This window comes from Hemisphaericaspora subhashii, assembly GCF_019202705.1.
Source record: "Hemisphaericaspora subhashii strain CBS 10753 chromosome Unknown scaffold2, whole genome shotgun sequence".
Lineage (NCBI taxonomy): Eukaryota > Fungi > Ascomycota > Pichiomycetes > Serinales > Debaryomycetaceae > Hemisphaericaspora > Hemisphaericaspora subhashii.
Window position 1 is genome coordinate 262,049 of NW_026057213.1, and position 23,965 is coordinate 286,013.

At 34.4% G+C, this 23,965-nt stretch overlaps 11 protein-coding genes across 11 annotated transcripts; 4 read left to right on the forward strand and 7 right to left on the reverse strand. All coding sequences in view use genetic code 12, as the record gives it.

Annotated features, from left to right (window-relative positions):
- Window positions 1–14: 14 nt before the first annotated feature.
- On the reverse strand, window positions 15–2,312 carry HCA4 (RNA-dependent ATPase; the record flags this gene model as incomplete). The annotated part of the gene is made up of 1 exon (XM_049404716.1): window positions 15–2,312. One exon carries the CDS (start codon window positions 2,310–2,312, stop codon window positions 15–17), a length of 2,298 nt encoding a protein of 765 aa, XP_049265642.1.
- A 613-nt stretch (window positions 2,313–2,925) lies between these two features.
- MED20 (Med20p) lies at window positions 2,926–3,710 on the reverse strand (the record flags this gene model as incomplete). Its single annotated transcript, XM_049404717.1, has 2 exons — window positions 2,926–3,628; window positions 3,700–3,710. 2 exons carry the CDS (start codon window positions 3,708–3,710, stop codon window positions 2,926–2,928), a joined length of 714 nt encoding a protein of 237 aa, XP_049265643.1.
- A 200-nt stretch (window positions 3,711–3,910) lies between these two features.
- On the forward strand, window positions 3,911–7,342 carry J8A68_001100 (Elongator subunit; the record flags this gene model as incomplete). The annotated part of the gene is made up of 2 exons (XM_049404718.1): window positions 3,911–6,314; window positions 6,636–7,342. 2 exons carry the CDS (start codon window positions 3,911–3,913, stop codon window positions 7,340–7,342), a joined length of 3,111 nt encoding a protein of 1,036 aa, XP_049265644.1.
- A 103-nt stretch (window positions 7,343–7,445) lies between these two features.
- On the reverse strand, window positions 7,446–8,780 carry J8A68_001101 (uncharacterized protein; the record flags this gene model as incomplete). The annotated part of the gene is made up of 1 exon (XM_049404719.1): window positions 7,446–8,780. One exon carries the CDS (start codon window positions 8,778–8,780, stop codon window positions 7,446–7,448), a length of 1,335 nt encoding a protein of 444 aa, XP_049265645.1.
- Window positions 8,781–9,186: 406 nt separating this feature from the next.
- J8A68_001102 (uncharacterized protein) lies at window positions 9,187–10,452 on the forward strand (the record flags this gene model as incomplete). The annotated part of the gene is made up of 1 exon (XM_049404720.1): window positions 9,187–10,452. The coding sequence occupies one exon, from the start codon at window positions 9,187–9,189 to the stop codon at window positions 10,450–10,452; it is 1,266 nt and encodes a 421-aa protein (XP_049265646.1).
- Window positions 10,453–10,526: 74 nt separating this feature from the next.
- J8A68_001103 (F-actin-capping protein subunit beta) lies at window positions 10,527–11,393 on the reverse strand (the record flags this gene model as incomplete). Its single annotated transcript, XM_049404721.1, has 1 exon — window positions 10,527–11,393. The coding sequence occupies one exon, from the start codon at window positions 11,391–11,393 to the stop codon at window positions 10,527–10,529; it is 867 nt and encodes a 288-aa protein (XP_049265647.1).
- Window positions 11,394–12,205: 812 nt separating this feature from the next.
- Window positions 12,206–13,990, reverse strand: PHO89 (Pho89p; the record flags this gene model as incomplete). The annotated part of the gene is made up of 1 exon (XM_049404722.1): window positions 12,206–13,990. The coding sequence occupies one exon, from the start codon at window positions 13,988–13,990 to the stop codon at window positions 12,206–12,208; it is 1,785 nt and encodes a 594-aa protein (XP_049265648.1).
- A 3,379-nt stretch (window positions 13,991–17,369) lies between these two features.
- J8A68_001105 (SLC26/SulP family anion transporter) lies at window positions 17,370–19,688 on the forward strand (the record flags this gene model as incomplete). Its single annotated transcript, XM_049404723.1, has 1 exon — window positions 17,370–19,688. One exon carries the CDS (start codon window positions 17,370–17,372, stop codon window positions 19,686–19,688), a length of 2,319 nt encoding a protein of 772 aa, XP_049265649.1.
- Window positions 19,689–19,965: 277 nt separating this feature from the next.
- Window positions 19,966–20,751, forward strand: J8A68_001106 (uncharacterized protein; the record flags this gene model as incomplete). The annotated part of the gene is made up of 1 exon (XM_049404724.1): window positions 19,966–20,751. One exon carries the CDS (start codon window positions 19,966–19,968, stop codon window positions 20,749–20,751), a length of 786 nt encoding a protein of 261 aa, XP_049265650.1.
- A 145-nt stretch (window positions 20,752–20,896) lies between these two features.
- Window positions 20,897–21,175, reverse strand: DPM3 (Dpm3p; the record flags this gene model as incomplete). Its single annotated transcript, XM_049404726.1, has 1 exon — window positions 20,897–21,175. The coding sequence occupies one exon, from the start codon at window positions 21,173–21,175 to the stop codon at window positions 20,897–20,899; it is 279 nt and encodes a 92-aa protein (XP_049265651.1).
- Window positions 21,176–21,512: 337 nt separating this feature from the next.
- Window positions 21,513–23,270, reverse strand: J8A68_001108 (transcription factor TFIIIC subunit; the record flags this gene model as incomplete). Its single annotated transcript, XM_049404727.1, has 1 exon — window positions 21,513–23,270. The coding sequence occupies one exon, from the start codon at window positions 23,268–23,270 to the stop codon at window positions 21,513–21,515; it is 1,758 nt and encodes a 585-aa protein (XP_049265652.1).
- Between the last annotated feature and the right edge of the window lie 695 nt (window positions 23,271–23,965).

The window sequence follows — 23,965 nt, forward strand, 5'->3', positions numbered from 1 at the left end:
AAATCTATTTATATTTAATTTCCCAATAATTTTGCTGTTAAGGATTCCAAGTCTTCCAATGTCTCAGATTCATCATATTCGATGAACTCGGTAGCCTTCTTCTTCTTCTTTTCATCTTCGTCATTATCGAACCATTTAGGTTTCTTAGCTGCAGGCTCCTCTTCATCTGAGGAAGGCTGTTCCATATCACGCTCCAAATCCGGTACACCTAATGTAGCAACCACTGGCTCATTTGAATCAGATTCATCCTCATCTTCTCTCAATCTTCTTTCGATATCCTTTCTCTTTCTCTTCTTCTCCTGTCTCTTTTGCTTTTCAGTTTCTTTATCGGCAAGATCGGTCACCTTCATTACTTCACGTTCTTTTGCGACGAAATCTTCCTTTTGTTTCTTAGCATCACCAGCCTTTATGAAATCTTCTTCTTCTTCCAATTCATAAATGGCATGAGCAACTCCATCATCGTCAAAGACCAATTTAGTTGGGTTTCCTTTAGATGCAAGTGAAGCCTTCTTTGAAAGTGCCTTCTTGGCTTGACGTTTGGAGTCAGGAAGGGATAAATCGGGTAATTCATCTTCCGCCAAGTCATGATCTTTTCTTCTTACAGTCATAAAATCATCATCGCTATCTTCTTCTTTTCCATTGGCTTTGCTACCTGTCATATTCAAGAAGTGATCAGATAAGATAGTTTGGTTCTTTCTTTCAAACATACGATCATATTTAGTCCTGACCTTATTCTTATCTTCTTGTTGTTCGTCACCTTCGTCATTGGCTTTAGATAAGGCCAATAATTTTCTTGAAGCATTCTTCTTCTCTTTTGTATTTGGATCTCCTTTTATTTTGATTTTTGGAGCACCTGGTAATCCTAATGAAGCAGCAAATGATTCTGCTGGTAATTCTTCAACTTTGAAAATATCCTTATCCTTTTGGATATATACAGATCTGAAATATGAAATGAATGCTCTTTGACCTAAATTCTTAATTATTGGGTCTTTGAAACATAATGATTGTAATTGTGGTCTAATTGATTTCTTACTTTTTTGTTTTATATTCATCATCTTTGGTTCAATTTTATGAATCTTTAATCTTTTCAACATTCCTTCTTCTTCAGATGGTAATAAAAACATTAATGATTTCCCCTTTCTCCCGAAACGAGCAGAACGACCTACTCTATGAACATAGGTTGCAGCGTCTTCTGGACAATCGACTTGCACTACCCAATCAATAGCAGGGAAATCTAACCCTCTTGCTACGATATCAGTTGCGAATAAACATACATGTTGTGCCTTGGTGAACTTCATGGTGGTTTCTAAACGAGCAGTCTGTTTATGACGACCATATAGTTTCAATAATGAAATACCAGGTTGTAAAGTACGGAATGTTTCATAAGCATATTGAACTTGTTTTGATGACGAAAAGAATACTAATATTTTGCTCTTTAAATGTGATTTAATGAATGACCATAAAACATCCAATTTTTCATCCAATTGAACATTAACATAATACTGATCCAAAGATTCTGGAGTGGATGAGATTTCTTGGTCGGTGGAAACACCAATTTTTTGTGGATTGGCAAGGGATAATCTTGCTAAATCCTTTACATTATCTGATTGAGTAGCTGAAAACAATAATGTTTGTCTTGTTGGAGGTAAATGACCAACAATGTTATCTATTTGTTTTTTGAATCCCATATCTAAACATCTATCAGCTTCATCTAAGACTAATACTTGCAAATTGGAAGTTTCCATCCCAACTGCTTCATTCAAATGTTGAGAAATTCTTCCTGGGGTTCCTACCAATATATTCATTCTTGATACTCTTTCCTTTTCGTATTTAACATCTTTCCCACCAGTGACCAACCCAGCAGAGAATGTATTGTGCTTCCCAATTTTAGTTAAAACTTCAAAGATTTGCACGGCTAATTCTCTAGTTGGGGACACGATTAATGCCGCCAATCCATCGTATTCAGTAATTTTATTTCGAATTAATGCTTCTATGGTAGGAACCAAAAATGCTAAAGTTTTTCCAGATCCGGTTCTTGCAGTTCCCATAACATCTTCACCTTTTAAGGCAATAGGTATAGTTTTCTTCTGGATATCGGTCATAGAAACAAAACTTGCTTCTTTCAAACCTCGAAGGGTTTGTTGTGAGATTGGAAGATCACTAAATTGAGATATTTGTGATTCATTTATCTTGGGGTCATATTCATCTATTCTTTCCTGAAGCTTTTTTAACTCTTCCTCTTCCTTTACACGATTTTCCTTTCTTCCAGTGGTTTTGGTATCTTTCTTTCCTTTTCTATTACCCTTTGCCATATTTGTATTTCTTCTTGAATGTGTGATTTACGACAAAGAAGAGTATAAGTTGATTTCTTATTTTTTAAACTCATCTCAGGAAAAATTTATGTATGGAAGATGGTGTATGCAGGAAAATGAATAATTTTTTGCAGCTTAGTCGATACCCATACTTCGAACACAAATTCAATTGCCACGCTGCATTCGGGTGATACTAATTCTTCTGCTGAATTAGGTCATGTTTTGACAGGATTCTTTGTGATGTGAGACAAGATAAAGGAACGTGTCTTAAGTTTTTGTTCCAACCAAAAAGGGAACATTTGTTAATGAAGCTGCAACAGGTACTCCTAGCTCATCTTAAATTCTATGGCTAAGGGGAATATCCTTTGGCGAATGATTCCAGTAGGAGCGGAAGAGATTCATAGCGACTTCATAGGTTCGTCTTAATGAAGGTGAGCATAGAAGGATTTTATTGGAGGTTGTAAGAAACACAAAAAACATACAATTTGCAACAGTAAAATGCGACTCCTAGATTAAGAGTCAGGATATGATACAGTTGTGGAAACTTCAATAGAGAGTATTGAATGCCAAAGTCGTGTATTTTTCTATAATCTATATTTCTAACTTCTTCTCATTAAAAGTTAAGAATCTCTGAATATTGATAACAAAGATCACCATATTTATCTAAACATTTTTTATCTAAAACATCACAACAAAGATTACCTTCTGGTATCCCATATTTATTTCTAATTGTTATAAATAAATCATGTAATGATTGTGAATCTTTATCACCTAACAAGTTATCATTTAAATCTATTTGAATTAATAAACCTCTAAAATTCCCATGTAAAAATACATTTGAAGTTTTAATAAATAAATTCCCATTCTCTAATTCATAAATTTGTCCACCATCACCTTTAATTATTTGTCGTTGATTCCATAAACTTTGTAATTTTTGACCAACAAAAAAATCAAAATTATCATTTAATCCACTAGTAGCACCCTTATGAAGATGAGTATTGGGTATACTTAGTTCAGTGGGGTGTCCTAATTCTTTTACTTCTTCTTGAATTAAATTTGTGAAAACTCCAGCTGATTTCCCATCTATTACGGTTATAGTAGAATCAGGTAAATATGATGGTTGTAATGTAAAAAGGAACTTAGAAGTTGGTGCTACATCAGTAGTTTCTGCTATCTCTTGGGGTATTGAGAATGGATTATTACGAAATATCTTGAATGTAAAACTCCATTTCCCCTTTAAGGTTGGTAATTCATTTGAGAGTTGATCATGTAATTGAGTGATTGTTTCTGGGGTTGCCTTCTGCACCAATAATACACTAAACCCTTTTCTGTTAGTACTGGCTGGTCCACTCGAACGTTTGATATGCCTAGCAGGACTATTACATACGCTGTTACCATTATGGATATTCAATGGGTAGATGATAGTTGATTATGAAGTAGCGGTAGTAGTGATTGTTGTGTATCTTAAAATTTGATCACAACTACACGACTAAAGTTGAAAAAAATTCTAGCCCCATCTCAAAGGGAACGGATCCATTTCATGCTTCATCGAAGATAGTCACCCATTATTGATACATAAACAAACATCAAGGATCGGGATGAGTTCAGCAATTGGTCAAGAAGCCATATTTATTGGTGCAAACAAACAAAACTTTGTTTCCGATTATAATCCCACCGACAAGATCTTAGCATATGGTGCTGCAAATACAGTAGCCTTATGGAAACCATTAGATAAATCCCAAAAAGGAGTTTATTCCACTTTAAAGAATCATGATAAGGAAATCACAGGGGTTAAATTCATTCCTAATTCTCCATTTTTGATATCGGTAGCTGAAGATTATAAAGTGAATGTTTGGAAGAATTCACTGTCAAACAACGACAATTATGATCATTTTCAAGAATTACAAGGGCATGAACATTCAGTTACATGTTTAGCTGCTGTAAATGAAAAAGTATTTGTTACTGGTGGAGCAGATCGTCAAATTATAATTTGGACTTTTGATGAAATTGAAAAGAAGTTTAAACTTGGTGAACGTTTACAAGTTAAACCAAATTTTTATCCTTTATGTTTAGCCATTCAAGATATTGACAATGATGGACATTATTTATTATCGATTGGTGGGACTTCCAACCTTTTATTCATATATACATTCAACCTTAATGGAAATAATATTTCCAACTTATCAAAAGCAGCCGAATTGTCAGGTCATGAAGATTGGATCAAATGTCTTCAATTCGTCACCGAAACCCAACACAAAAACTACATTTTAGCCAGTGGTGCTCAGGATAGATATGTACGATTATGGAGACTTAAATTGAACGAATTAATTGATGATTCAGACGAAGATGAAACTAAATTGATCCTCTTATCCAACAAACAATATAAATTCAATTTTGGCTCCAATTCCCGAGCTGCATTCAGTTTTGAAGCTTTGATTATGGGACATGATGATTGGGTGACCGGCTTACAATGGCATCCATCATATACATACAAGAACAACAAAATAGAAAAAAAACTACAATTATTAACTTCTACTGCCGATACCGCATTGATGATTTGGGAAATGGACGTGGATTCAGGTATTTGGGTTTGTGTTAGCAGATTAGGTGAAATGTCAATCAAGGGGGCATCTACTGCCACGGGTGCCTCTGGTGGATTTTGGTCATGTTTATGGTTTGTTGATGACGATACTAGTTCTCAATATGTACTTGCAAGTGGTAAAACTGGTTCTTTTAGAGTTTATAAATCAATTGATGAAGAAGCTAAATCATTTGAATCAGTTTTGGGACTTACTGGTCCTGTTAAGGATGTGACTGATTTGAAATGGTCTTTGAATGGGGAATATTTCATGGCAACTTCTTTAGATCAGACAACTAGATTATTTGCTCCATGGACAGTGAATAGACAAGAAATTACTTGGCATGAATTCGCAAGACCACAAATTCATGGATATGATATGATTTGTTATGATAATATAACTGCATCTAGATTTGTTTCCGGTGGGGATGAAAAAGTACTTCGTGTATTTGAAATGACAAAATCCATAAATACTCTTTTGAAAAATCTTTGCGGGATTGATGTTGTTGCTGATCAAGATATTTCCCTTCCTGAATCTGCTTCCCTTCCCGTACTTGGATTATCCAATAAAGCTGCCAATGAACAATTGGAAGCTGGGGATTTAGCTCCACAACAACAAGGCGAAACTGATTCTGAACAACAAGAGCAAAATGGTGAAAAGGAGGATGTATTGGCTACTCTTGAAACCCCACCTTTGGAAGAATATTTACAAAGATATACCCTTTTCCCCGAAATTGAAAAATTATATGGACATGGTTATGAAATTGTCTGTTGTGCAACATCTCCAAGTGGAACCCTTATTGCATCTGCATGTAGATCGAATACTGCCAAACATGCCGTCATCAGAATCTTCAATTCCAAACGTGATTTTCAACAAAGTCCACAAGTATTAGAAGGTCATAATTTAACAATTTCAAGTCTTGAATTCTCACCCAATGGGAAATATTTATTAGCCGTCTCTAGAGATCGTCAATTTAGTTTATGGTCGGTTGTGGATGAAGATAATAGTGAATTTAAATTGGTTGAACTTCATCCAAAACCACATACTAGAATCCTTTGGGATTGTTCCTGGGTTCCTAATAATGTATATGGAGATTTCTTTGTTACTGTTTCTCGTGATAGACAAATTAAGATATGGAAAATTGTTGATGGCCATTGTGATCCATTAAGTGCATTGAAATTATCGGCTCCTATTACTTCTGTTTCGATATATAAGGGAATTTGGAAGAACGATAGAGAGACAATAATAGCTGTGGGGTTGGAAGATGGAAGTATATCTATTTTCACATTTGATATATCTGTTCCAAATAGTCAATTTAACGAGATTGTTTCGTTTAATAAGTTGATAACTCCTGCTGATAGAATTGAAAAGTTGAGTTTTAGTAATAAATTGCATTCCAATAAGTTATTATTAGGGGTTGGAAGTAAGGATACTTCTGTAAGATTATATAGTATTGATACTTCTATTTTTGTGTAAATTAAATAGGTTTTATTATTATAGAGTAACATAGTGATGTTTATTACTAAGATCTATATTACTGTAACCAAAGTTCTCTCTAGGGAGCGTTCTACCGTTAAGCTCTTGTTGAACCATTTTTGCAACTTGAGTCGCGCACGTAAGTTCTTCAATCGCGGGCGAGACTGGAAATTTTGGTGGAGTGTCAATTTCAGTGGAGTGGGAAAAAAAGGGCCAAAGAAATTGTTCGGCACAATCAATTTTCATACTAACTAACCGATATATATAGACAGCTTATACAGAAACACTACACAATTGACGATGGCTGATAAATTTCCAGAAATAGAAACCATTGGTAATGATTTACCCCAAGATGATGAATTAGAAGGATCAGATTTCTTATCTCGTGAACGTGAATTAGTTGGGGATGAATTTACCACAGAACAAGATAAAGAAGTATTAGCCCAAAGTGATGAAGATGATGAAATAAATGAATTCAAAGAACAATTCCCAGCAGTTGATGATTCTGTTCCTGAACAACAAGTTGTAGCTGACGAAGCAGATGAAGATGATGAATTTGAAGATTTTGGTTCTGCAGGTGCCACTACTACTGGTGAACATAAATTTGAAGGAGAATCACAACCTTTGAAAGAATGGAAAGAACGTCGTGATTTGGAAATTTCGGAAAGAGAAAAGGCAAATGCTAAAGCTAAAGAAGATATTATTGCTAAAGCACAAGAAACTATTGATGATTTTTATGAAAATTATAATTTGAAAAAGGAAGAACATTCCAAACAAACTTTAAAAGAAGAAGAAGAATTCTTGGAAAAGAGAGATGGGTTCTTGAAGAGAGGCACATTATGGGATAGAGTTAATGAATTGGTGGATGAAGTTGGTGAATTACCAGAAGCTGAAGGTAGAGATAAATCTAGATTCAAAGGTTTATTAACTAAATTAAAGGGGAAAGAAAATGTACCTGGTGCCGGTGGGTATTAAAAATATTCCTCTCTTATTCATGTCTTTCAAAATAAAATAAATGTACAATGTGTTAGATAAACTTTCTCTGTATTGTAGTCAATTGGGTAGTTGGGTAGAAGTGTTACATGATATAATCTACCACTCTTAATGTTGATTCATTTTTAAGTCTTGCGTAACTTTCAGTATCACTTTCTTTGTGTCTCTTCAAATAATCATGTAAATTCATAATCTTAAACATCCCCCAGCACATTAAAACTGTTTCTGCTTTTCTCCAGGTTCTCAATTTAACAAGTTTGAACTTTGGATGATTCATCTTTACAATTCTCCATTTGGCCAATAAGATTAATCTGAACAAATATAAATTGAGTTCATTTAGGAATGTTTTGTCAATGTATCTAATGTTTCTTGATTCACTTGGTTCATTTGGTTCCCTATCATATCCAATAGCAGGTATAATATTAATTGAATTCAAGTAAAGTGTAATGAATCCCGCTTTAAACCCAATTATCTTTGTATAGGTCTTGAAAAATAACTTATAATTGTCCAGATAAAGTTGCTGCAATTTGGTTCTAGGAGCATTTGTAGTTGGAGTAAGTACTCTGAAGATTGGTGATGTTAAAACAATTAACAATATTGAAAGCATATTTGGAAGATAAATGAAATTCATAATTGAATTTGCTTTATTTATAATAAACATCAAATAATTCTTAATGATTGCAATCTCTGATTCTGTGGCTACTTCATATTTGATCTCGTACAACTTATCTAGAACCCTTGTTTTAAAAGTATATACTCCAACAACACCCATAAGTATGAAATTTTGCAATGCATAAGTCCTTATCAATTTTACCCAATTAAGTCGAGAATAATTGATTCCCAAGGAAAAATTAAGCCAGATGGGATTAAGTATATATTTCTTTATCGATGATGATAAATATCGTTTATTCAACTTGAATCTTGTAGGGGTTAAATAATTACTTAAAATCTGAGCAAAAATAGCTGGGAATATTATAAATTCTTTATTTTCATATAATTTAGTTAAAGTAGGATATTGTTTATATGTTTCTATCTTTAAATATTTGGAATACTTTGGAGAAATATGAATATTCAGACAACTTGGAGGATTCAATTCTCCATGATATTTAATCAATAAGAATATAGCAGCATAATCTTGAGGAATTAATCTACTTGTTGAAGTTGCAAAATAAAGGAAAATACAACTAATTAGATTTGAAATCTTACCAAGACGTCTTTCCACCGTCGTTGAATCATTACCAATATGTTTGGATCTAAGTTCCTTATTGTTCAATAGAAGACTTTTGATAGTTGGATTCAATCCAAGAAACCCAGATAATATGAATGGTTTCGGAATTCTTGCGATAAGCAAAATGATAACCCATCTTAACCATTTAGACTCCTTTATAAATTTCATAAGGATCTCTTTATTCATAGCCATTGTTAGTTGCTCTCAATTCTATTCTCTTTTAATTGCAAGTTGGGATACTGTTCTCTCTCGTAAGAAGTTTAGCCGTGGAGGATAAATTGGGGGATGCAATATGGGGGATAAAAAAATTTCGAGTCATGTGATTCGTTTTCTTGTAACGGTTTTATTTTTTTTTATTTTTTTTATCTCTCCGGCAATAAATAAAGTTCGCGTCTTTTTTTTTTCTGTTGTTCTTTGATCCCTGTTATGTTCACAACAGATTTCGAGAAATCCATCTTGTATTAAAAAGCAACAGAAGCAGACATCAACCTTATTTGCTGGTAATTATTATACAGCGTCTTCAAATAGACCAATCCTGGTTATACTTCAATATTTGCTTCAAGGTATTCACATTATTTATATGACTAATTTATAAAACATGAGTCTTGAACCTGATTATCCTAAATTCAATGTTCACACGACACCACATAAACAGGATGTTCAAACTCCCCATAGGCAGGATAAACAATTCCAATCCAGAATCAGATCGCAATCGACATCCTCTTCTTCTTCAACACCAACGTCGACAAATAAATTAAGTAGAGCTAATTCAGTAAGATCAAAAGGTCTTAACATATTTGCCGTCTCCCCTATTCCACCAACTATCAAAACACCATCAATTACGCAACCGAATATTGCCCCAGTTTGTTCTCATCCCCAAACTAGCCTTCCTGATAGAGGAGATACACGAAATACGAACGATTTGAAATATGAAGTTGAGTTGCCTCCTATGGGCCAACTTATGGCCATGGATGTTGATCAACAATTGAGATTCTTGGCGCTTAAAGAAATGTGTATTGTTGAGATTAAAGACAGGATCCAATCATTGAATAATAAGTTATCTACTCATGAGAATGAACTACATCGCCTACGAAAAGTGGTTCAACGATCTTTGTATGCAGAGGTGAATGGAACAGCTAATCGACAATCAAAGTCTACACCTCAGCGCCATACTAATAGTGCTGACGACACATTGAGAACGCCTTCTCCTAAACAACTAAGACAGCTGGAGAATAGCGTGATGCAGAACTCATCATCTGCAATATTGAATGGTCTCAGCAAACCTCTAAATATGCTACAACAACTAGATAATATAATACTGGATGGATTTGAAAAATCATTATTGTCAGATAAAGAAAATTATACCTATAAACAACGTACACATAGATCCCGACCATCACAGGATTCTACGTCGTCAAGTGGCTCAAGTTCTTCGCCATTAAAACTGAGATCCAATAGATTACCAAGAAATCCACAAGAGAACCCGAGCCCTAGTGAATTATGGGATATAAAGCAGTCAACTGATGATATGCTCCAAACTGTCACTGATTCTATGTGGTCTTTGTTCAATGATGTAAAGACAAACGTACTAGCTTCATTGACTGAAGAGTTTGGAACTGATTCGAATGCCGAGATATCTCGGCCGTCTACAATGCATAGTCATCTGGAGGTCCAGCCAAATAGGTCCAAAACGCAGATCACAAGTAAGAAAGAATCACCAGCGTCGGCTATTGACACGGTTAAAACCAAAGAAGTTCTTCCTCAATATGATGATTTTGACGAGGATGATTTTCTTGAACCAGTGTTGAGCGATAATGATGAAGATGTGGATCATACACTTGATTTATCAATCTATAAGAATTAGAAAAGAGTTCATAGCTAGCTATGGGGAAAATATTTATATTATATTTATTAAGGGATAAGCTATAAAATCCTGCTCTACATGCCTTGTAAACCTTTTACTATTTCACTTTGTTTCAAATCATCTAACTTCTTATCAGAAATATCACCAATTGATCGTAAATCCTTCAACATTATATCTTTTAATTTATCAAAATAAACTTCTTGTAACAAGTTTCTAATATTATATTCAGATTTTTCAATCAAAGTACCCAAATTGATCAAATGATTGCTTTCCAAATTAACTCCACCATCCAATTCAATGACTTGGGTTGATTCCAATTGTCTTGTTAAATTTCCTGATAAACTTAATGAAGAATCTTTGGTATTCAGTAAATCTAAAATCACGGAAGTAGTCAATTTATATAAAACACTAGTCTTTGATTCCGGAATAACTTCAAACACATGAATTGAATCCCATTTCCCCGATTTATCATCCGTTTCCTTCTTAAACAAAACCACCCCGGCAAATCCTTCATCCAAACCAGAATTTTCATCTTCGGCAGTATCCCATAAATAAACAGATGAAACACCTGCCCCTTCATAATACAAATCTCTATAAATATCAAAACTATCATTGGCTTTAATTTCCAATTGTCTCAATAATTCCAGTGGGAATGGAGGTAATTCATCATCATCCCCAGTTGAAATTTTAGGATAATAAGTATTTGACCAAGGAGAGCGATATGAATCTCCATCTCGATTATAATCACAACATAAATATTCCTTACCAGTTTCTTGACAACGACTGACTTTTAATGGGGTGTCAACTGACGATAATAAATCTTGAACTAATTCTTCATCACGGACTAAGGTACATATGTTATTGAGATTGGTGGTAATTGAACGTGGGTCCAATCTTCTAAGTATATCTAACGATGAGTCGAATTTATCTTCGTATGACATTTTGCTTAGGGTATGATTGATCAATTGTTTGACTTTTTGGACAATTGGCAAATTCGGTGTGGGAATCGAAATGAAAGTCTGATAGAATCCTTGTAAACCCCCGAGTCGAGAAAAATATTGGGTGCGGCTCGTTGAGCGTGCGTGAACCGTTTTATATTCACAATCAAATTGATATCTTACTGCTTGGGCTGTTTACTAATAGTAAGCTACAACATAGCTAGGGTCCCTCCCTCTTTCTAAATCCAGGTCAATTCTGAATAGTCTTTCAACTTGATAGGGATGTTCTTTCTTAAACTGTACATATTTTTGTACAACTCAATTCAATGAACTTGAGCAACGCACCTATGTTCCTATTCTTAAATGGTTGAAGATGTTACGAATTCGTATAAAATACGAGGCTAGTGGGAGATTAATCCGAGCTATTTGGTTTTAATCGTTATAAATGCTTTGTGTATGTATATCTTAACAGGAAAGTTTAATTGGTCCAGCTTTTAGCCAATTACAAATGTTGCCCATTTTTTTTTGCAACCAATTCATATGCCACGACAGGAACTCTCACTGTGGTACAACAGAAGCAACTGACTGACAAGTAAACGAAATCTGGAGCCCAATTAGAAACACTTCAAGTTCTACAGTTGATCAGTTTTTACAAATATTAAAAAACATTATAAAATTTCATTAAATAAAGGACAAGTCCTATAGAAAAGTAAAATTAATGAAAAACCAAATTAAGTCTTTCAAGCTAAAAACACCTAAAGTCCTTCCAAGGAGGACTTTATTCAAAATAAAAGAAAGTCAATCTATAAAAATATCTAATTGGTTAAAGAGTAACTCATTCCCAAAGATGGAGAGTATAAGATGATAGCATTAAGAATACCAGCAATCAAACCAGCACAAGGTAAGGTAAAGATCCAACCTAAGTAACACCAAGCAACCATTCTCCAGTTAACAGTCTTCCATTCTTTGTTACATAAACCAACGAAAACAGTAGCACCGACAGCACATTGAGTGGTAGAGACAGGAATCTTCAATTGAGTAGCCATGACAGTAGTAGCGGCGGCACCTAATTCGATAGCAAAACCTCTGGCTGGAGATTGTAAAATCAACTTGTTACCCAAGTTAGCCATAATATGGTAACCATAAGTCCATAAACCAATAACTAAAGCACTGGCAGCATAACAAAGAACCCAGATTGGAACATCAGCCTTTGCAGCAGTAGTGTTAGAAGTCCAGATAAGATAGACGGTAGCTAATGGACCGGTGGCGTTGGCAATATCATTGGCACCATGAGCAAAGGACATAGTACAGGCAGTGATGGCTTGTAAAAGGGAGTACATGAATTCAATCTTGTTGTCGTAATATTTGGAGGCAGTGTGCATACCAGCTAAATCACCAGCAAGAATATCTTTGGAGTTAGCTTGGTCGGAAATAACATCTTGTCTGACACCATGAGTTAAAAGAAGGAAGATAACGTATGGCCAGTTCATAGCAGTTTCTTTGATAAGGGCACCGTATTCTGGGAAAGTTCTTGGATGTCTGTGCGTCTTGTGAGTGGCAGCAGCCTTCTTCTTTGCAGCTTCGGTTGAAGTAATGGAGTCGGAAGAGTTTGCATCCTTTTCAATATCTGGACGGATTTCATCACCTTCTTGTCCATCCTTCTTGGTAACTGATTCTTGGTCGTCTTCATCATCATTAATAACGTTACCAGCTTCGTCATATCTTCTACCCTTATAGTAATCAATAGTTAAAGTTTGACCTTCTGGAATTGGTGGAATATTGTCGGTAGATTTGAACCAATAAACTGGGCCTCTGAAAACATCGTACCATTGTAAAGTCCAATCTTCGTGAACCAACTTTCTTCTGTAGAATGGATATAAGAAGATCATGTAAACCAGAGCGGCAACAGCACCAGTACCAAAGATAGCACCGACAGTAGTACCAGTAGATAAAGCATCCAAGTTAAGCTTTGGAGAACCCTTCCAGACAATCAACATAGTTAAGATGGAGAAAGCAGAGAAGACTAAGATTGGAACTAATAACATAGCATTTCTTAAAGAAGTTTTTGGGTTCTTAATTTCCAAGACACCATATTTGGAAATAAGGAAAATAATGGAAGCGAAAGCACCAGCAATACCTGGGGCAATAAACCAAGATGCAATAATTTGAGAAACACCACTCCAACCCCAAAGAATGTTCAGAGCACCTTTAGCAGCAATGGCAGCACCAATAACAGCACCAACAATGGAGTGAGTGGTGGAAACTGGCATACCAATGGAGGTAGCAATAGTCAACCAAGTGGAAGAACCAATCAAGGCACAGGCCATGGACAACATTAAAACAGCTGGTTCAGCTGCAAAGACTTCAACATCAACAATCTTGTTTCTAATAGTATCGGAAACACGAGAACCAACAAGGACTGCACCTAAGAATTCCATCATGGCAGCCAAAATCATAGCTTGCCAATACTTCAAGGAACGAGACGAAACTGATGAGGAGAATGAGTTTGCAACATCATTGGCACCAATATTCCAGGCGTCCAAGAATGCAAAAATCATCGCTATAGCGAAGATATAATCAAATTGATGTAAAGCTATCATACTTGCTTAATAATATTAAGTTTTCAACTGTTGTTTCTAAGTGATGATGATGTAGTACAGAAGAAGAAAGACTAAAATTAAAAAATTTCAATCGAGAGATAATCCTGAATATTTATAACCCGTTTTTTTTACAACAAACCAAACCATGAGATGTGATTGAAAAACGTGTGCTTTGAAATTGAAAGGGAAATAGTTTAATAGTTTAAAATAAACCTTACATCGTTTCTGTTTTGTTTCGATTAGCTTGGTTTACCAAGAAAAAAAAATCTTTACGAAAGATTGCATATACTTAGGTTGTTTATTTTTTAAAGTTTCATCATTATTTTTTATTATTTTTTCAATGTACTGACTGTCATTATAGCCTTATTTACATTTTAGATGAACTCATCAATATTTTGACATGACTAATGAGGTTTTTAGAAATAATATATTGCAGTTCCGAACAGTCATCCCGTGATCTTCTCGCTTCACATATCCTTAATTACATCATATCATGTCAGAATATGACGTCTATAAATGGGGCTTTTTATGTGGTGGAATGGGATGATATCATGTTGCCAAAAAAAAAACATTTTTTTTTTGCTGCAACATTTCCAGATAGATAAAAAATAAATAATATGCATAAAAAATATAATGGTTCCAAGAAAAAATAAACAACTCAGAAAAAAGTTTAAATACTAATTGGAAAATCATTTATGCCATCCCTTGGCAATTATTATTTTAGCTTTGACTGTTAGATAAAAACGTGGGTTGCTTCTTCTTCTGGTTGCGCTTTATAAACCCTCGTGCGAGGAATATATTCTTTCGAAGAATCCAAGAACCGATATTTTTCGTCGCAACGCCGTAGAGGGCTCGTGTGTCATTATTCTCGTATGATTACTTTCCCGCTACGTAATAAACATCCTATAATGACAAGAACTGAATAGAATGGTGGCTTAATATTTCGCACAATTAGTGGCTTATTATTGAAAAGCATCTACAAAGATTGAATTATTTTTGTATAGCAAAATCAATTTGTTTCAAAGTTGTGGGGAACTCTTATCCGTAAGGGTGAAGTTTATCGGGAAATGTAGTATTCTGTAGATAGATAAAATCTGAATGCAATGTCAGATAGTTGATATTACGATTGTTTAGGTATAGATGTTCGACAATGGAAAGGGCGAAGAAAAAAATTGATAAAACCTTTATGGCACACGTGGGCCCCTGTTTTTCTTTTAGAATCTACCAAGAAAAAAAATCTAAAAAAATTCCATCTATAAGTATTTCATCACCATGGTTGCTCATACTTACTGGACTTATCGAATAAAACATACAATCAACACAGGTGGCATCGTGTTTTCTTTCTAAGAGTTTAATTCTTTTTATTTTTGCAAGACACGTTGAGCTCGGATAATCTCAAATAATCGATTTGAATCAATAACTGGTTACTCACTTTAAAAAATAATTTTAGACAATTTATTTTTAATTGTTTCAGGCTCGCTTAAGCGAACTACAGCACAAACGATCTTGATCCTGCCACAAGGCACGTGATAGAAAAATAAATTAATTATTTCCAAGAAACCTGAAAGAAGGAGGGGGGGGTCGGTCAATCAAATGTTCCACTTGTAGTAAAAGTTGTATATTTATTTATCTTGACAGAAGGGTATCCAATGATAATTGATCCATGGTCGATATTTCCTTTCATTCCCTTGCGTTGGCTTGCAACCTAAGACGTAGAGAAATGAAAACGACGTTGGGTGATTTTATTTTAATTATTTTTATTTCAATTCTCTCTTAGATTAAGTTTTGAGCTTAGATCGTATCAAGCATTTTTCCTATTTTTCTAATATCAGAAGGCTAAACTACGAGGAGCGATGGAGCAATCTAGGTCTATTAGGGACTTGTAATTACATGCCAAGTTTAGGATTTTTAACAATCCTTTTATTAGGATTGGATATTGAAATTTAGATTTTGGGGTTTTCTATAATCGAAAGACTTTAATTCCCCCCTAAATTTCATTTTAAGTTGCATGGGATAAATTCTTAAGCTAATATCCCCATGTTATTCTCCTTAATCTCCATTTTTTGTAAAATTCAGCGGTTACTAATTTCTCCCTTCACATGTTGCATCGTGTGAATTCGCCATAGGTTTCGAGATTTAGTCAAAAAGCTGCAACTCGTGTTTTCTATAATTTGACCAACAGCTTTTAATAATTTCGTGTGTCATACATTATCACACTTCTATCGTGTTTGAATACTATGTGCGATTTCGGACACCGTTAATTTGTATGACACATGAAGTATCTTCTGATTCTCCTTCACAGGCAAAAGAGTCATTAAATAAAGTTTAGCTATTATCAATCATTTTTACTCCACTCTGTTTTTGGTTGACTCTGGTTGGAGCATACGAATGTTTTCCCTGAATTCAACTTAGGAAACAAGACACAGTCCTTGGATTTTTCTTTTTAGATTGATCACATAATTAAAAGCTAAAGATGTATTGCAAATCTCATGAATCGCCGGTAAGTATCCTCTATTTGTCTATTAGTGTAAGTCAATCATGGTTCGAAGTGTAGATGTAAATATTGCAAATCCATCTCTTCATATCTTGGAAATTCGGAGATCTTTTTTTTTTCTTAAAACCATATATTTTCTCTATACACTATATAAAACTATGTAAGAGAGATATATATGCCTCTTCAAATAGGTCTGGAGGGAAGACCCTAACGTCTTTAAGCGGTTCAAAAAATCCTTTATAGGTGTACTGTGTAATTGGGTATTCCACAGCCATATGTGAGAATCCCCTAAAAGACATACTCACTAAAAAACCATCATTCCATTTCATTCTTTCAATTTTTCATCTGTTGTTTGTACTTGACTTATTTGCAATTAACGGCAAGATATGGGTATAAAAGGATTAATATGAAAATGAAAGCAAATGAGCAATACTGATGATTTCAGCATCGTCGTTGTTCCACTTTCAGTATTTGACCTTCAAATATCCTTCACCACAATTATTTCAAAAAAAGTTGCAAAAAAAGTTTAATTCTTTTTCGTAAACTACTCAAAAATATTTAATTTTATTCTGTAGCTGACCCTCGCTTCCAGAAATCAACCAGCTTATTCAACAACCCCTTGGATACAAAATTTTCAACTCAAAAGGAGTTCTGGGAAGGAATTACAACTCGCCATAGTTAAAAGCACTAAAAAATAGTCACCTGATAAACGCGTGACTTATTAACACATGGTAGCGTCACATTTTTTTTTCAAGATCGAAAAACCACATTGTGACTAATGTTTCAAGTCGTAAAATACTTGCTTCCATTTATTCATCCAACAATTCGATGTATTTACAATAGATTATCAAACTATTTAGATATTATATATGAGTACATGAAATAATGCTGGATGAAAATAGTAGATTGCTTGGTGGTAGTACCATAAGATATGATCTGCCATCCGGAAGATCATTAATTGCCCGAACATATAACAGACCACCATTGCTTTCAGTTCCTTCAAATCAATCACTTCGAAGTATAATGAGTTCAGCAAGTGGGACCGAATTTGATTCCTATCACAAGCATCAACACAATAATGATACACTCTCGATTCTTGATTTTGATTTATATAAGAAATTAAACGAAGATGGTGAGCCGCATGATCATCAAAAGAGAAAATTTGACCTATATGCATATTTGGCATATTATATCCCGATTCTTAACTGGTTACCTAAATATTCACCCAAGACGGCCCTAATTGGAGACGCATTGGCTGGATTATCCCTTGCTTCATTCCAGATCCCATTAGTTATGTCAATTGCAAGCTCATTGGCTCATTTACCTCCCATTTGTGGTCTTTATGGTATGATTATCGGGTCGAGTATCTACGCTATCTTTGGATCAGTCCCTATTTTAATCGTTGGACCATCACCATCGACTGCGATTATTTATGGACAAGTTATAGAATTAATTCATCATGAACTGAAATTTTCTGATTTATCAGCATTGGAAATTTCATCATTTTTGACATTTAGTTTAAGTGGGGTTTTGTTAGCATGTGGGATTTGTAGAATGGGATATTTGGATAATGTCCTAAGTCGAGCATTATTAAAGGGGTTTGTGGCTGCAATGGGGGTGATTATGATTATAAATCAATTTAGTACTGAGATGGGGTTGGAAGAATTGAGTATGAAGCAACCACATATAACGACCGTTGATAAGTTGATTTTTGCATTTAAAAATTATGATAAAGCACATAAATTAACTACCACGATTGCGGTGGTGATATTGGGGATAGTTTTGTCTATACGGTCCTTGAAGAATGCATTATATAATAAATATAAATGGAGACTGGCAATCTATTTCCCGGAATTATTATTAATGGTTAGTTTTGGAACTTTTTTAAGCTGGTGTTATGGATGGCATACTGAAGGTGGAGTTAAAATTGTTGGAGATATAAAGCTTCCACATTCATCCTTTGGTTTACAAAACCCTTTTCAATGGTCGAGAATAAACGTATATAAACATACATTCACCACATCATTTTTATGCACAATCTTAGGATATTTCGATTCAACAACAGCAGTCAAAGCACTAGGAGCAAAATACAACTACAATGTAAGTTCGAATCGTGAATTAGTAGCGCTCGGAATAATCAACTTTATAATTGGATTATTCAGTGGATTACCGTCATTTGGTGCCCTTGGAAGATCAAAGATCAACATTCTTGCCGGAGCTACAACGCCAATGGCTGGTATCATTATGAGTGTTGTAAGTGTATTCACAGTACTTTATTTATTACAATTTATTTATTATCTTCCAGAATGTGTTTTGGCATTGACTACTACAATAGTCGGTATAACTGTGTTACAAGAGGTTCCTGCAGATTTAAGTTTCTTCTGGAGTATTGGAGGATATGATGAGATGTTTACGTTTTTGATGATATTTAGCGGAGCTATTCTTTGGAGTGCAGAAGCTGGGGTTACATTAGGTGTACTTGTCGCAGTGGCAAGGGTGATTAAACACAGCACGAGATCTAGAATACAAATATTGGGCAGGATTCCCAATACTGCTGTTTTTAGGGATGCAGACGCATTAATTGAAGAGAGCTTTACTACTTTCCAAAGAGAAGACACCTTGGAAAATTCAGAAGAAGAGGAAGAAGATGATGACTATGGCGACGGTCTTCGTAGTCTTCCTCATACCCGGATCGAGCATAAACTTTCGAATTTGATTGCTGAGATTGAAGATATTGAAGGCGTATTGATAATCAAGATTCCAGAACCATTAAACTTTGCCAATGTCGGTGATTTGAAGAATAAATTAGCTAGGATTGAAAGATATGGATCGTTATTAATCCATCCTTCACAACCTAGAACCCGTGATTATAAATCTATCAAATTTATAATAATAGATTGTAAAGGAATGAATGCTATAGATTCTTCAGCAACTCAAGTATTATATGAAATTATCAAGAGATATATTGAAGAAGATCAGATCCCAGTATGTTTTGCCAGAATGTCAACTAATAAAGCCTGTCGCCAAAAACTCAAAACATCAGGTATTGCTCAATTGATCAATAAGTCCTACCACTCATATTCTTCAAGGAGTAGCAGAAACGCTTCTTCTACTGACTTAGCATGGTCTGCCTCTGGATTAGGAGATGGGTTCTTCTTGAGCATTGATGAAGCATTGAAGACCATTGGAATACATAATGTATAGAAAATTTTATCTACCTGCATATAGATAATGTGTCATTTTTTTCGGTTCCTTCTTCGGGCCCTCATTGGTTATGAACATTCGCTGCAATTTCTTTTTCTATTAATCATCCATTCTCTTACGAGCGATCTAGAGTGGAGATTTGCTTTTTTCGTGCAACATCTTACAGTTATTTAATATCTGAAATTTGATTGTCATTTGTAAGCAAAGTGAAAGTTACATTCATTTCTTTAGACCATTCGCTCATACATCAAACCAAAAGGTATTCACACATGTCAATATGATAAGTCGAACTACTATCAAGAGATTTCAATCAACCATCAGTCATAGACCGGTTCCAGTACGTGATCCTAATGCAGGTAAGAAATATAAATTCTACGATCTTGTGATGCGTACATCATCACATCCAACCCATCCAATTGAAGCAAGTTTAATGTCTACCAGAGAATATGAAGCATTGAAAAAGAAAACGAAGACAACATTTGAAGGTAATTATTCAATTGATAATTCATTAACTCCAGAAGAAAAGATTGCAAAGATATTTGGTGGTAGAATTAAAGGTGAAGCTCGTGTTTCATCAAGTAGAATAACTCGAGGAGAAGGGACGACAATTGCCGGCATCGACGTCCCTGCCAGACCACCAGAACCTGACAATTGTTGTATGAGTGGTTGTATCAATTGTGTTTGGGAAATGTTTGATGAAGATCTTAAAGAATGGAATGATAAGAGAATATTAGCTGCAAAAGAATTAGTAAAAGCAGGTGGAAGATGGCCAGAAAATTTCCATGCTCCTTTAAAATATTTAAAGAGAGAAAATTATCCAGAATCAATTATGCATAAATCTGAAGCTGAATTGAAAGAAGAGCAAGAGGAAGCAAGTAGAACCAGTGATGAAGACGATAGTTGGGGAGGTGTACCAGTTGCCATTAGAGTCTTTGCTGAGGTTGAAAAGAAGCTTAAGGAAAAGAGATTGGCAAGAGCTGGTGCCTCTGAATTAAATACATCTAGCATACCTACTCCTCCACACGTGACTCAAAATCCTCCAAGACCTCAAGCAACAGCATAAACACTTCCCTCTGGGATTTTACATCATTATTTTCATTATTTATAGTTTACAAAGTGTAACAAATTTATGTTACCAATTATTTATTTCATTGGATAGGTATTTTCATACATTGTTTAAAACCATTTATAAACATTAATCAACTAATTTAATCTAACTCAATTCCCTTTGATTTATAAAAACCTTTAGCTTCTTCAATCTGTCCAACCAATTCTTTGTATTTATCTTCCTTATCTTTGAATGTAACAATACCCCAACCTAATGTAGCCAAAGCATATGCTCCAAATGAAACTAATGCCCACCATGGTAAATATGGAAGAATTTCTTCATGTAATAATTCAGGAATTGGTATAAGTTTAGTCCATAAGGCATAATATATGGCTGATATAGCGAATAAGGTCAATCCTGTCTCTGTTGCTTTAGTCATTATGATTTGTTTGTTCTAAGGGGGTAATAAAGAATAAGTATAATTTCAGAGAGTCTGAGTTTTTTTGACGTGTTCTGAATTTTTCATTTTTATGGCAAATGTATTTATAATTAGCGCGAGAAAAAATAAAATACATAAACCACTAAGAAATAGTAAAGATTAGAGTGTTCTCTGCCAGGGGGAAACAAGCGAAGAAGAAGCTTCGTCTTTATTCCAGTCACTATGGTTTATTGAAAGAGACTCTAACTATCAAATACGAATTAAGAGAAATCAGAAATCCCTGATTTTGAGTATCGCCTATAATTTTTCAGTGTCTAATTTTTTTTGCATCCAATCTTTACGATTCTAATGTATCCTGTTTAATAAACCCAATCAAATTGCTCAACTTTTTAGAAGCATCAATACTTAACTGATCAAGTTTATTCAAAACGCCAGTTTCATCCACAGTCATATTGACATCCTCATCTTCTTCCTCATTCAACGCTTCTTCCTGAACTTCTACATCAATATCATCATCATCTCCTTCCATTTCAACATCTTCTGCCTCATCCCCTTCTCCTTCAGCCTCATCCTCATCTTCCTTAACTTCTTCTTCAGCCACGACATAATCTGTATTAATAATCTTATAGATCTTGTTTTGATCAATAGGTTCTTCCTTTACCATTCTATTCAATTTATATCTAATAATCCGTCTAATAACTTCCATAGTCTGTCTATTTATCCAACCATCTTGGAAATCACATGTTTCACGTAGGAAATCGGAACCCATGTGTTGCCTATGATCTTCGATAATTGTGTTAATATCCAAATCCAAAATATCTCCAATTTGATACGTCACGGTGGAAGGCAATGTAACACCATTGAAAAACATATGTTCTGGAATTTCATATTCTTTTGCGTTTTTACCAGTTTTATTATTTTGTTTATTGGTCTCAATGATAGTTTGAGGAACTATTTTCTTACTGATATCTCTACTGGCGGAAGAGAAATTTAATCCTGGGATACGGAAATATTCACTTTGATGGATCCAGTAAGTAGGATCATTTTTTGGATTATACCCAAATTTAATATTACAAAATCTCCAAGGTCCACTTTTATAAATATATGAAATATAGGGAAGGGCTAATTTGATATATTTACCTAAATCGTCAGGAACAATATCTCGTAATTGTTTTCTCAACCATATTGGTTTAGTCTCAAATAATTCATTCAATATATCTATGCATTGTAATAACCCTAAATCAGGACTATTTGAAGGTAGTTTTCTTTTTCTTAAATTCTTTAAGTTTTCAATTAATTCAGGGGCTGCTTCAGTTGGGATTTCTGTTTTATGATATTCAATCATTTTTGTATATAATCGAAGTCTATCTCTTGTTGGAACAACTTTGATTTCTCCACTTTCTAGATCCTTGACGGCAGTGGTTAATGGGTTCTTTTGATATCTATAATCAAATGGGAACCTAATCGGTGAAAGTACAGGTGGAGGAGGGAATTGATGATCAGTATTGTCAACATAATGTTCATCCTTATAATCATCCAATCCAATAAAATTCTTATTGCTGTTCATATAATTACTTACACTAGCATAACTTTTCCCATTAAGTACCGAATTATTAAAATCTTGAACAAATTTATTATTCTTAGTTGAGATTTGAAAATCAGCAATGGCTTTAAACAGATATATTCTATCAATGATAGCGACAGGTTGTACCCTAGCCTTTGGAGTCCGTTTATTTCGTTCATTCCTTTCCAATAATTCCTTAATGGAATATTTCTGGGGATTTTCATAATAATCTGGAGGTAAGCTATTTTTAGGTATAGATACCTTCATTAATATCCTTTCATCATTAGTCATCAGTGATTGAATCGGATGATGGAATGGATCATTCCTTAATCGCAATTCAAGGGTGTTTTCCATCGATAAGTTAAGTCTAGTATTGACTGGTTGGGCATTGATGGCTTTCGTTATTTTTTGTTTCCCACCAATCATGGAAATTGCCCGTTCTGGATTTTTTACATTTAAAGGGAATTCAATGGATGTCACATGGGGAATATCCATTGAATGCTTTTCAGCTAGCTGTGGTTTATCAGACATCTTGGTTATTTGATAGAGAGAAGATGACTAAAACTACTTTCAAGATTCAATGTTTACTTGATGGGAATCTCTTGTTTTTTTTCTTTCTTATACATGGTAGCGCACCATAGATTAAATTTTCGCCTATAAATCGCAACTGTTTTTTGGCAACCAAAGATACCGTTAGTAAGGTGACTGTTACAATCTTTTAACCAAAGATAGTCTCATCTTCTTCTTTCTGATTATCTTTCAACACATTGCTTATAAACAATTTTATTAAAACCCTAATTTCCATGCATGCTATTGAATAATAAGAACAATCTATAAAACTAAAATCTACTTTAAATGGACTTTGTTGTTCCGAAAAGTTGGCATCTAAATTCAAATGCAATACAATATATTTAAAAATGGTTATAGTTGTATATTTGTACTTTCCCCAATCATGTATAGAAATATGTAAGGTTAATAAATCCATGCTGACAAAAACAACAGAATAATGCGATTCTCTGGTTTTAAGCAATAGCTTCTTAGATGTCTCAATACTTTGATTGAAACACTATTCTAGTTTCCCCAAAGCTAAATTCTTCAATGTGGTTGACAATCTAGAAGAATGAAAAATCGACAAAATTGACAAAGGAAGCTATTTCTTAGGCAGAATAACCGAGGAATATTATCTGCGCGATACCAGGATCTGATGAAAGCTGGGTTTGTGGTTT